This window comes from Borostomias antarcticus (assembly GCF_949987555.1).
Source record: "Borostomias antarcticus genome assembly, chromosome: 22".
NCBI classification, from domain to species: Eukaryota; Metazoa; Chordata; class Actinopteri; order Stomiiformes; family Stomiidae; genus Borostomias; species Borostomias antarcticus.
The window spans coordinates 18628101-18640212 of record NC_140255.1 but is presented as its reverse complement, the minus strand read 5'-3'; the positions used below and the strand labels follow the sequence as shown (position 1 = coordinate 18640212).

Below are 12112 nucleotides of genomic sequence, written 5' to 3'. Positions count from 1 at the left end.
ATCTGCGCACCAGGGTAGAATTTGTGCACTTATTACCATGGAGCTGGCAGAAGTGCTTCTGTGTCCTTCAACCTTTTTGTCGGTTGGGAATTTGAACCTTTTTGAATCTTTATCGGTTCCTTGGACTGTGGTGGGTCTGCAGCTGACCAGCGGTGTACAATAGCCGGGTCGGTAACTTCGGACCCCTGGGAGGGAGTGTAACTTCTGCTCCCTTTCGGAGGGAGTTTGTTTGTCAATGTTGTGTTCAGACTGATTGACAGTAAGAGAACGAGCAGGTGAAGTGTGGGCAGTAGACTTGGATGTGGCAGATGCTTCCTGGAGCTCGAGCTCTGACACATCTGTCCACTACCCACACTACACCAGCTCATTACCTTCATTAGCATGGTAGACTAGCAGGTACCATGTAGATGAAGCTGGAGGAGCAGCTGGAGGAGCAGGAGAGGAGCATGAGAGAGAACAGGTAGATAAGGTGACTAAAGCTATAGGCTAACTCCATTTTATTCATCTGTTTTTTGAGAAGGTACTGTATTTTTCTTCAGCTGGTGCTTTGTAAACCTTTTATTTAAGAGGTAAATCAATTCTTGGTTTGTTTATCTACTTCTGTTCTCCTTGCTTCTTTGTCCCCAGGTTAATTTTGTCACCCCTTTCATCCCCTGGATTCATTTTTGGGAAGTAAGCATCTCGACTGGCAGATTAAACTCAATGCCTTCTACACAGTCTGAGAGCACTGAACACTTCTACAGTCTGAGAGCACTGAACACTTCTACAGTCTGAGAGCACTGAACACTTCTACAGTCTGAGAGCACTGAACACTTCTACAGTCTGAGAGCACTGAACACTTCTACACAGTCTGAGAGCACTGAACACTACTACAGTCTGAGAGCACTGAACACTTCTACACAGTCTGAGAGCACTGAACACTTCTACAGTCTGAGAGCACTGAACACTTCTACACAGTCTGAGAGCACTGAACACTTCTACAGTCTGAGAGCACTGAACACTTCTACACAGTCTGAGAGCACTGAACACTTCTACAGTCTGAGAGCACTGAACACTTCTACAGTCTGAGAGCAGCGAATGCATCTGAGAACACAAACAGAATACCAAGAACAAACACTGAATGAATTCTGAGTACACACACCGGATGGAGTCTAACACACACACACTCGCACAAACACACATGCACTCACTCGTGCGCGCGCGCACACACACACACACATACACACACACACACACTGAATACAGTCTGAGAGCACACTTGAATATGCTCTGAAAATAGACTGTGAATGCAGCATGAAAGCTATAGACTGTTCTATGACCTTCTACTGAAGCAAATCCATGGATTCCAGGTACTGCGCTACGGAGTAAACATGACATGCAACGGGGGAATGAGTCATGAGCAGGTTTTCGCTTTTATTTTGCACATTCTTATTCATTGGCAAGAATAGAAAGGATTTATTAATGCGAGCACATCTGGCACTTTGTCTTGAAAATAAGGCCCCGCAGACGTTAGCATTGTTTCCTGAGCAAAACTACACAACAAAGAACATCACTTTGATGGACAGAAAACATTTACCATCAGATTTACTATCATCAAAATAATTATACATTTACACATTTAAACATGTACAGACAGCAAGCATCTGCGGTAACATAACAGCGCACATCAAACATAGCTGAATATATTAGACTATAATATAATTTATGCGGTCAAACTAGTCATTACACACACTTGGTAGACACAGATGAAGTCAAGCATATGGTCAATATCATTCTCCAGAATACAAAACCCTCTCATACACACACACACACATTTTTATTGTTGTGACTATTTTCTACCGTTAACTACAAACAGACAGGCATTGTGGTGGATGTTGGGTACTGACAGCACTATAGTAAAGTGTGTATCTGGACAGCAGGTTTGATTGAATGTGGCTCTAAGTCTGTCTGTCCCGGATGTGACATCACCTCAGACGGTATAAGCATGCTAATCTTCCTCTATCTCCTCCTCCACCTCACACCCACTCAGCACGCAAACACCCCTCACGTGGAAAAGCTAGCACTAAGTCTGTGGGGGAGTACTCTGGTGTGTGTGTGTGTGCGTGAGTGTGTGTGTGCATGTACAGTATGTGTGTGTGTGAGCATGAGTGTCTATCACAACGCTGTGTCCTAATTGCTCTCCCTCCCTTTCCTCCTCCTCATCAATCTAGATAGTGATTATATTGATTGTCACAAGTAAATGTCAGACCAAACATGACAACACACTAGCCTCGCGTCACCAAGCTCTCCTCAGGGAGAAGAGCCTGCTTTCTATTCACTTGGTTTCCGCTCTAAAGCCCGCTGGTATCCTGTCACACAAATGCCCAATCGAGGAGCCGAGAGTTGCCAGTCGCTACGAATTAGAATAAAATATGGACATACCAAACGAAGTAGCCCATTCCAGAAGAAGGTCTGTAGGTTTATGGGGAGGCCTGTTTTTGGACAGGGGGTCACTACCTGCTTAGACCCGAAACCACAACTGCAAAGCAAATAGGCCCCAGGCTACAACAAACAAGTTCCAGCATGATGATTCCAATTGGAGTGTCTAAATCTCTATCTGGCTAATAGGGCCTACAACCAGACCCCTGGTCCCTCCACATACATACAACACCAGGCCACATCAAAGTCTTTGTATGGCAGACATGCATCAAAGCCAGCAAAATCAAATCCTATATAATATCCAATGGTTTTGTAAGCAGTTGGCCTCAGTGACTCAGGTCTGCAACAGACAGAGCTCTGGTTCCAGATAACAAGCCCTCTTTAGAAGTCAGGCAGCCGGTCCTGACACAGCTCCAGGGGCATCTTGGAGGCTCCGCGCCCAAACACCTCCACGTTAGCGTCCAGCCAGGACACCACGTTCCCAGGGGTGTAGGAGGAGCAGTTCGCCATGGTCTGGATCTCCGCCGGCTTCAGAACACGGTCCCAGATGTTGACCTGGCTCAGCTCCCCCACAAAGGCCTGCGTGGCGTCGAAACGCCCGCCCACAACGTCCTGTTGAGGCCATAAACGACAGGCCTCGTTAAGACAACAACAACAATCATCATCCCTGAATTCGCACCAGGAGACTGCCTGCTACAGGTTAGCTACGGGCTACAGTTCACCAGGAGACTGCCTGCTACAGGTTAGCTACGGGCTACAGTTCACCAGGAGACTGCCTGCTACAGGTTAGCTACGGGCTACAGTTCACCAGGAGACTGCCTGCTACAGGTTAGCTACGGGCTACAGTTCACCAGGAGACTGCCTGCTACAGGTTAGCTACGGGCTACAGTTCACCAGGAGACTGCCTGCTACAGGTTAGCTACGGGCTACAGTTCAGGGTAACTATTCGCCAGCTACACTTGACTGTCTGTAGTATAAACTAGGGAGGCTGAAGCATGAATTATTGAAAAGTACACTATAAAATATGAGTTGACTTTACTTAAAAAAATTGTTTTTATAATAATAAAGTGAGGAAACTCTTTGCCTGAGGAAAATTAAGTAAAGGGCGGGAAAGTGCCACATATGATTCAAAATTACCCCGGAATACAGATAACTAAGTTCAGCAAACTAATTTGAAATGAATTAAAGAACAATTACAGCATTAAGGTAGAGCTAACTCAGTCAAAATGGGTAATGTCAGACGAACATAGTTTTCCAAGTTAACAGGGCATCAAATTTAAAGTGTTACCCCAAAACCAAAGACAACTCCTCTACTCATCTATCAATCCACCCAGACCAAGATTGGAGACTACTCCGTTAACAGCTGTTTCTACTGACTACTGCAAGACATGTCACTGTGACCCCCCCCCCCCCCCCATATACAGGGATTACTAGCCCGCAGCCTCACCTGCTCCTGCCCCAAAACGATGGCCCCGCCAGGCTTGATGGGGTGCCAGGGCGCCAGGTTGTCCCCGGATCCCAGCTTCTGCCCGTCCTGGTATGCCTCCCACAGCCCGTCCCTGGTGGTCCAGGTGACGCAGATGTGGTGCCACCTTCCGTCCCGCACAGACAGGGGGAGCTGGGCCACCTGGGAGGGTCACAGCGTAATGCGTCACAAAGTTGTTACAAGGTGGCCGCATGACATGGAGTCATAACATTGCTATTAGATCATGACGTAGTAATAACATAGTATTAGGTAAGAACTGGGCAATGACAGTTGCAGCAACAGCCTCTGAGACATGAGTCACAATACAAAAATGTGTGTACTTAATAATAACAACTGTATATTTATATCTGAGCCTGAATTATCACAGTAACTCCTGACTTACTCCACTGATTGATCTAAAGCAGCAGTATTGGCTGCTATTATCAGTCCTTAGGTCCCATCTGGCTTATACAACACACAGACCGAGCTCTGCTCACAACCATACAGAGAGACACGTAGAATAGAAAAACAATAGAAAGCAGTTGAAGGAGACATCGAGTCATTGCAGTCCAGCTTCACATTAATATTGAGTTTAAAATGTGACAAAGGAGCCTCCTGAACCCCTTTATTAAAGGTGTCAGCATAGAATTACAATGTAGGCTGTGTGAAGTCTCCATGCATGCCTTGTAAAGGCTTCATAACGCCTTTATAGTGGGTGCTGCTTTGTGCATCAGTGTCTTATTATGCCTAACAAAGGACTCTCCTCAGCCCCCCCCCCACCTTGTCGTTTATCAGCAGCTCTATGGGGTTGTTCCCCCACTCGATGAGCACGATCTCGTTGGCCTGGCCCGGGACGCCGTAGGAGAAGGGCGTCCCGATGCCCGGGCTGGCGCTGGAGCGGAGCCACATGCAGAGTGTGAAGGCGTACATCTCAGGCAGGCTCTTGGTGAAGCGTCCGTACAGGTAGTTGGTGCGCAGGGGCAGGGACAGCTTGAACTGCTCTGGAGACTTGAGATCCCCCGGACCTGCTGGGACCAGATGTCATTGATGGATTGCTTGTAGTTTTGTGTGGACACTAACACATTCTTTCATGGTTCTAGGTGCCACTACAGTATATTTTACCAAGAGTGTAGATACGGTAAGTGAGCGCCAGGCTGACGCCATGGTGATGGCCCTGTCAACCTGACTGACTGTTACCATGGTGATGGCCCTGCCAGGCTGATTGACCGTCACCATGATGATGACTCTGTCAGGCTGACTGACTGTTACCATGCTGATGGCCCTGCCAGGCTGATCGACTGTTACCATGGTGATGACCCTGTCAGGCTGACTGACCGTTACCATGGTGATGACCCACAGTGTAATTATTGAGGTGGTAGGGGGTCTGGGAGGAGGGGGGTAAAAAGGTAGCGGGCTGACTCATTACTGACTGAATGATCAACCCTCAAAGTGTTTATGTGTGTGTGTGTGTGTGTGTGTGTATGTGTGTGTGTGTAACATATCTCTTTGCTTTGTGTGTGTGTGTCAGTGTGTGTAACATATTTGTCTGCGTGACACACACTAAGCCTTTCATCTCATTGTGTGTGTGTGTGTGTAGTGTGTTTTTGTGTTGCGCATGCTACATCCATTAGCTGATTGTGTGTGTGGCACGGTATACCTTTCTCCAGCTCGCTGATCCTCTGGAGCAGAGCGTTGAGGGTGCTCTCGGTCTTCAGACGGTGGGCGTTGCTCTCGTTGAACAACAGCGACTTCTCTGCCTCCAGACCGCTGACCTTGCGGAGCAGCTGCTTCTCCAGGGCGCCCAGGCGACGCTGCAGCAGGTCGCGCAGCTCGCCGGGGAACGCGGCGCCGGAGGAGTTGGCTCTCCTCTGCTGTTGCTGAGGTACGAAACATAGCGGAGAGAACCACAAGATGGTTCAAACGGACCGTTTACCAAGACGAAGTCTGGTTTCCAGTCAGATAGAACACTGTTGATATCTAAGTTGAATAAACACAGGTCTGAGAAGGTCACACACTGGTCTACTACCAGCTCTACTGTTGAAGTTGTTGTTGTTGTTCAAGGCCTATGGTGTTTCCACCAATTTACTTCGGGCCAGGGACCATGTATTCAAACACAAGGGCAAGGGTTGTGATGCTGGATGGCAACAGCGAGGATTTCAACATCATGGCGGGAGTGTTAGATGGGGACACCATTCCGCTTTATAATCGTCCTGGACTACACACTAAGGCAGGCAGTCTAAGGAAAGAAGGAGGATCTTGGCTTCACTATAACACCTAGGATGTTGAGAAGGTATCCCACTATAGTCCAGATCTGCATTACGCTGATGACATCAGCCTGATATCTAACCCCGTGAGGCAAGCACAAGAGCTCCTGACCAGAGTGGAAAAGGAATGTGCCAAGGTGGGTGTTGGACTGAACCAAGAAAACTGAGGTCATCACCTATAACACCCCGGAACATCTGCCCCCTAGTGACAGCTGAAGGTACTGCTCTGAAGGAGGTTGAGGACTTCAAACACCTGGGGCCGGTTGCACAAAACATCTTAAGTTAATATTTCCCTTAAGTTCTGACTTAAGGTTTCCTTAAAATAAAATCTGTTGCACAAACACCCTTAAAGGAATATGCTCGTTTTTGACAACCTGGACCTTATTTACGACATATTATAAGAAGTTTGACTCACCCAGATCACTTTTTTGTTGTTCGGAGGCCTGTAGAAGAAATATAAAATCCAGCGCGAGCCAGTATATCCATGTAATGGCGGCGCACGGGGCATAGGGAATGCCGTTTCTCAAAATCCATTTTCGGCCGCTAAACGGTTGTTTTCATCAATCACATTGCATGAATCGACAGTTGATATTCCTCTACGCCAGCCATTGTTTTGGTTCCAAATAAGGGGTCTTGATCCTCTGTAACAAGCCTCTTTACAAGCCGCTCCCCCACTTGCTCCAGCACGCATGCGCACAGGCCAGCGCGCAGACTTGCTATTCTCCGTCTGTAGGCTACACTCGCGGCTCACATTCTCTGCGCTACGATCGGATTTTCTAGATCCTCTAAATCTGACAAATATTCAGCCATATTGCACACAATATTCTAGGCACCAACAATCCGATCGTAGCGCAGAGAATGTGAGCCGCGAGTGTAGCCTACAGACGGAGAATAGCAAGTCTGCGCGCTGGCCTGTGCGCATGCGTGCTGGAGCAAGTGGGGGAGCGGCTTGTAAAGAGGCTTGTTACAGAGGATCAAGATCCCTTATTTGGAACCAAAACAATGGCTGGCGTAGAGGAATATCAACTGTCGATTCATGCAATGTGATTGATGAAAACAACCGTTTAGCGGCCGAAAATGGATTTTGAGAAACGGCATTCCCTATGCCCCGTGCGCCGCCATTACATGGATATACTGGCTCGCGCTGGATTTTATATTTCTTCTACAGGCCTCCGAACAACAAAAAAGTGATCTGGGTGAGTCAAACTTCTTATAATATGTCGTAAATAAGGTCCAGGTTGTCAAAAACGAGCATATTCCTTTAAGTATTCCCCTTAAGGTTTCCTTAAGATGTCCCTCAAATATTTAAGGTTTTCTACTTATCTCGGTATAATACTTAAGGAGTCCCTTAAAGTCAGTTAAGGTGTTGCACAAAAGACCTTAGCAAGCAAAATAAGGGAAAAAACATAAGGGACCTCTACCCCAACCTTAGCTAAGTTATGGCTGCGTTTATGAACATAAACAATGGAAATCGAGTCCCAAGAAGAGTGTTCCGCGACAGGGAGAACCCACTAGACACTCTTAGTGAGGAACAACTGATATTTAATTACAGATTTGATCGACAGTCCATTTTTGACTTGTCCGACCGCCTGGGCTTGGACCACCCAACCTTCTGAAGCTATGCGCTTCCAGCCCCGTTACAATTGATGATTGCGCTCCGATTTTATGCGACGGGATCTTTTCAGTCGGTCCTCGCAGACATTATTCATGTCCACCGTTCTACTGTGTGCCCTGTGGTTCACCGGGTATCAAACGCCCTTACCGGTCTGCTGGATGAGGTGGTCAACTTCCCATCTAAACGGGAGGAGGATGCGGTACCGGCGCACTTTTTTAATGTTGCCGGCTTCCCGAAAGTGTGCGGGGTGATAGACGGGACGCACATCAAGATTCAAGCACCCACCCAGTACGAGGAGCAATTTATTAATCGGAAAAATCAACACTCCATCAACTTTCTCTTCCTCAGACCAGTTCGGCTTTCTCTTTTTCTCCTCAGACATTTTCCCCAGCGTCTCAGGACGTCCCAGTGTAGTGTTGTGACAGATAGCCGGTCACGTGCAAGCAAACCAATGGTCACCATGGAAACTACAATTTTACTGCTGTAAAATCTCTTTCCTTGTACAAAAACCCTTAACGTTTCCCCTTAGCTAAGGAAACCTTGTAAGGGATTCTGTGCAACACCCTTAAGTAATTCCCTTAACTAAGGGGAAATTAACCCTTAAGGGTAATACTTAAGGGAAAAACTTAAGATGTTTTGTGCAACCGGCCCCTGGGCTCTTGGGTCAACTCAATGGAGCAGGATCTCAAAAAGTGAGTAAGGCGCTCACGTGGAGAGCTCTAAACGGCATGAGCAACGTGTGGGAATCCAACCTCCTCCGTGGAACCAAGCTCCACTTTTTCTACGCCACCGTGGAGGCCATTCTCCTGTATGTCTGCGAGAGCTGGACCCTGAACCACTCCCTGCAGAGGTCACTGGACAGAAGCTACACCAGTATACTACATGCAGCACTGGACATAAGACATAATGCACATGTATTGAAGATCTGTACGGAGAGAGACCAAGGGTGAGTGGGAAGATAGCAGCGAGGAGAATGAGGCTGGCTGGGCACTGCTACAGACGCCGTGAGCTTCCGGCCAGCAAGCTGGTGTTATGGGAGCCATCTCCATGGCATGGACACAAGTCGCGAGGATGTCCTACCAAAACATTTGTGGACATAATCAAGATGGATACAGGAGTGGAGACCACCGATGAGATCGCCAGGTGTATGGAGGACCGGGATAACTTCAGACAAAGATGGGAGGCTTGTCTCTGGACGACACGATGATGATTGTTAAAGTCTACAAAGATCACCTGTTAGTTTCTTAAGTCTGATAATCTATAGCATCTATAGTGTGTTTGCTCAGACACCACTGTGATGAGCATGTGTGTAGTCAGACTTTCCCTAGCTGGGATAAGCTTGGCTAGACAGGTACAGTAGATGCGACCCCAATCTGCAACAGAGCTACCAATGATTTACACTAGCCTCCATATGTCTTGAGTTGAATCGCAGACATAGCCTACTGTTAAAATAGCCTACTTTAAAATGTACAAGGACATTGGGGATTTGAATGGCTGCATGGGCACTTGATCACCTATGCGTAACGTTCTGAGGATAGGCCTAATCCGTTAAGAAGAACAGAGACGCCTCCGCATGTCCGCTAGAAATAGATAAGCACTCAGAAAACACAGTGCTCCCAACCTGTAACACTAACAGATGTTCAGGTGTTTGAATGAATAATATTCCTTCAAACAAACAAACAATCCTGGGTCTTCTCCACGGCGCTTGAACTCGCCCAAGTTCCGCTTACGGCCTCTTACCACCGGGACTGGGGCGCGTTCCCGCTCCCTGACCCGGAGGTCTCCCGCACCTCAGCGCGCGCACGCCGCGCACGCCCTGATGATTGCTGGTGACGCGCTACGGCTTTACGCACACCTGTCCCGAATCACTCATCACCGCACCTGTTCCTCATCCTGTAATCACCTTCAGCCTCCTACAAGAACCCGGTCTACACTCCACTCATCGCCACATCTTACCAGCCTATATGTGTGTAATATAATCATAAAAAAAATACAAAAAATAGTGGCAGTGTTTGTGGCACCTATTTTTTCATCCCAGTTGTTTTTGTGGCAAACCTTTTTGTGGCTCCCCTCCTTTGTTCTATTAAACCACCCGCTGGGCTTTACCAGTTCTCCTGTCTCCCTATTGGTCTATTGGTTCCTAGCCAAACAAATCCTGACAGTTTGCCTTCTATGCAGCTTTAATGTTTTGTGTTTTAGTTATTTTAGTAATAGTTTTTCTGTTTTCAACTTTCTATTTCTCTGCGGTTTTCTGTTTCTAACGTCTATTTTATTTGTAGGCTACAGCACCCTGTAACTCGGTTTAGACGGGCGCTTTCTAAATAAAGTCCGGAGCCCCTAATGTGTTCGCACAATTGTATCTGTATAGGGGCCATACAGATTGTGCGCAATCATTTTACGCATCCTTCGGTGTGCCTGACTCTGCCTCGGCCTTACCTCCAGGTTCTCCAGCCTGTCCTTTAGAGTCTTCATGGTCTTCCCCAGGGTGTCGATAGTGTCGTTGGGGTCTTTGGCGACGTCCCTCATCGTGTTTTGGTTGTCCTTAGTCCAGGGCCCCGTAGAGTCGAGCCTGTCACCCGAGGGTGACTCGCAAACGGAGAGCTTGGCGGTCAGCTCCTTGATGGCGCTGAGCTGGTTGACGATCGTCTCTTTCTGCTGCAGGGTCGTCTCTCGCAGCTGCATGACGGTGTTCCTGAGCTCTTCTTCCTGGCCCGTCCAGCTCAGTTCTGGCAGCAGGGTCACCCGGCAACTGGTGTCGGTGCCGACGGGGATGGCTCGGCATAGGTACCGGGTGCCGGTGTCCTCCTGTCCGCGCGCAAGCTGCCCACAGCTCAGTGCGTAAAGGCACAAGAGTCCATACGCGAGGGAAAGCATACCGGTGGAAAATTATTTCCTAAAAGCTGCGTCGAAAGAAGGGATCGCGTATGCCTACCTCTTAATCTAACAAATACGACTTTCAAATGCGGCGCGTAAAGTAGGGTACAGCAAGAAAACAGACTACATCGTCGGTTGAAACGCGTTAGTTTCAGAAGTAACGTTAGGCCTGTCGCTCTACAGTAGAATTCGGCAAGCGTCAGTCCAGAGAGTCAAGGCAAAAGGCGATGGTTATGTCCGCGTAATGTGGCGAGGCTAAACTGACCCTATTTCTGGCGCCGGTAAACATGCGCGCTATGGTGCTGAAAGGACAGCTACAGTGAGTTAATAAGATTACTGCCCACACCAGCATTAGGCTAGGCGTTATACGGAGCCACGTGGTTGGCTGTAGTACGTGACGTCACTACAGTACATTGTCAAGTCGTGTTGAGTTGTGTACAGGCTATCTCATATGAGCTTCAGGTGTTTTAGCACAGGAGGGGACCGAATTTGTAATACCTTCAGCCCAGCTCCTATAATTGGAAAACAGTATAGGCTATTGCTGTGAAGGTTACAGGTGAATAGACTGGTACTTTTTCACTTTCTTTTCTTTTATTCCCATAAGGCCATTCTGAGTAGACTCCCCTGATAGTTATCCATCTTCCCAACCAGAAAACATGGCAATTATGGGTTATGGTCTCGGGACACTATGCTTATATGACTGACTGTTCCTAGATTTGGACTGAGTTGGAAGAAGGCCTTAAGTTTACTGCACCATCTGGAGTAAGAACTCCAGGATCTAATCACACTAAATGAATTCAAAGGCATGGTGAGATCGGACCCTATTGATAATTGTACTTGTTTTAATTGAAAAAGAATTATATGGCTTCCCTGCACTTTTACTGCTGTATGACACTTTTGAGCTGATGTATTGTTTTTAATGTGTGTGTGTGTTTGTGTGTATGTGCGTGCGTGTGCTTGTACTTGTGCGTGTGTGTGCGCGTGTGTGTGTGTACTGTATGGAACTGTTTTTTACTGTTGCCATTCTTGGCCAGGTCACTCATGAAAAATAGATTTTACTCTAATATAATTTTAAGCCTGGTCAAAAAAAGGTTAATGAAAAAACAACAGAGACTCAGTGGGATGGTTAAAAAAAGTCCAGAAAGGTATGATTAAACCATATGTCTCACAGACAGTCACCATGCGTGGCAAGAAACTCATTTTGGTTGTTTTATTTGTGAAATAGTTCTAGCTAGAACCTTTGTTTGATAAATACGTCTACCTGGAAACAAACATTCCAAACCATTCTATGGTCCCCCCATGAAAACCCCTTATGGTGCTAGATAAGACCTTTTATAGTAATAGGAATGGACTGAGCCTGGAGTTAATCCTGACATGACATAACCAGGGCCGACTCTAGGCACTTGTATAGGATATTCCTACTTATGTAGGCGCAAGTGTTTCCTGTAACATTTCCCTGACTCATGTCAGTCAGTC

General features: G+C 47.2%; 1 protein-coding gene across 1 annotated transcript; it reads right to left on the bottom strand.

Moving 5' to 3' along the window:
* Positions 1–2799: 2799 nt before the first annotated feature.
* Positions 2800–10636, bottom strand: nptx2b (neuronal pentraxin IIb; the record flags this gene model as incomplete). Its single annotated transcript, XM_084456716.1, has 5 exons — positions 2800–3030; positions 3866–4045; positions 4664–4908; positions 5541–5760; positions 10199–10636. The coding sequence occupies 5 exons, from the start codon at positions 10634–10636 to the stop codon at positions 2800–2802; spliced, it is 1314 nt and encodes a 437-aa protein (XP_084312842.1).
* Positions 10637–12112: the final 1476 nt, after the last annotated feature.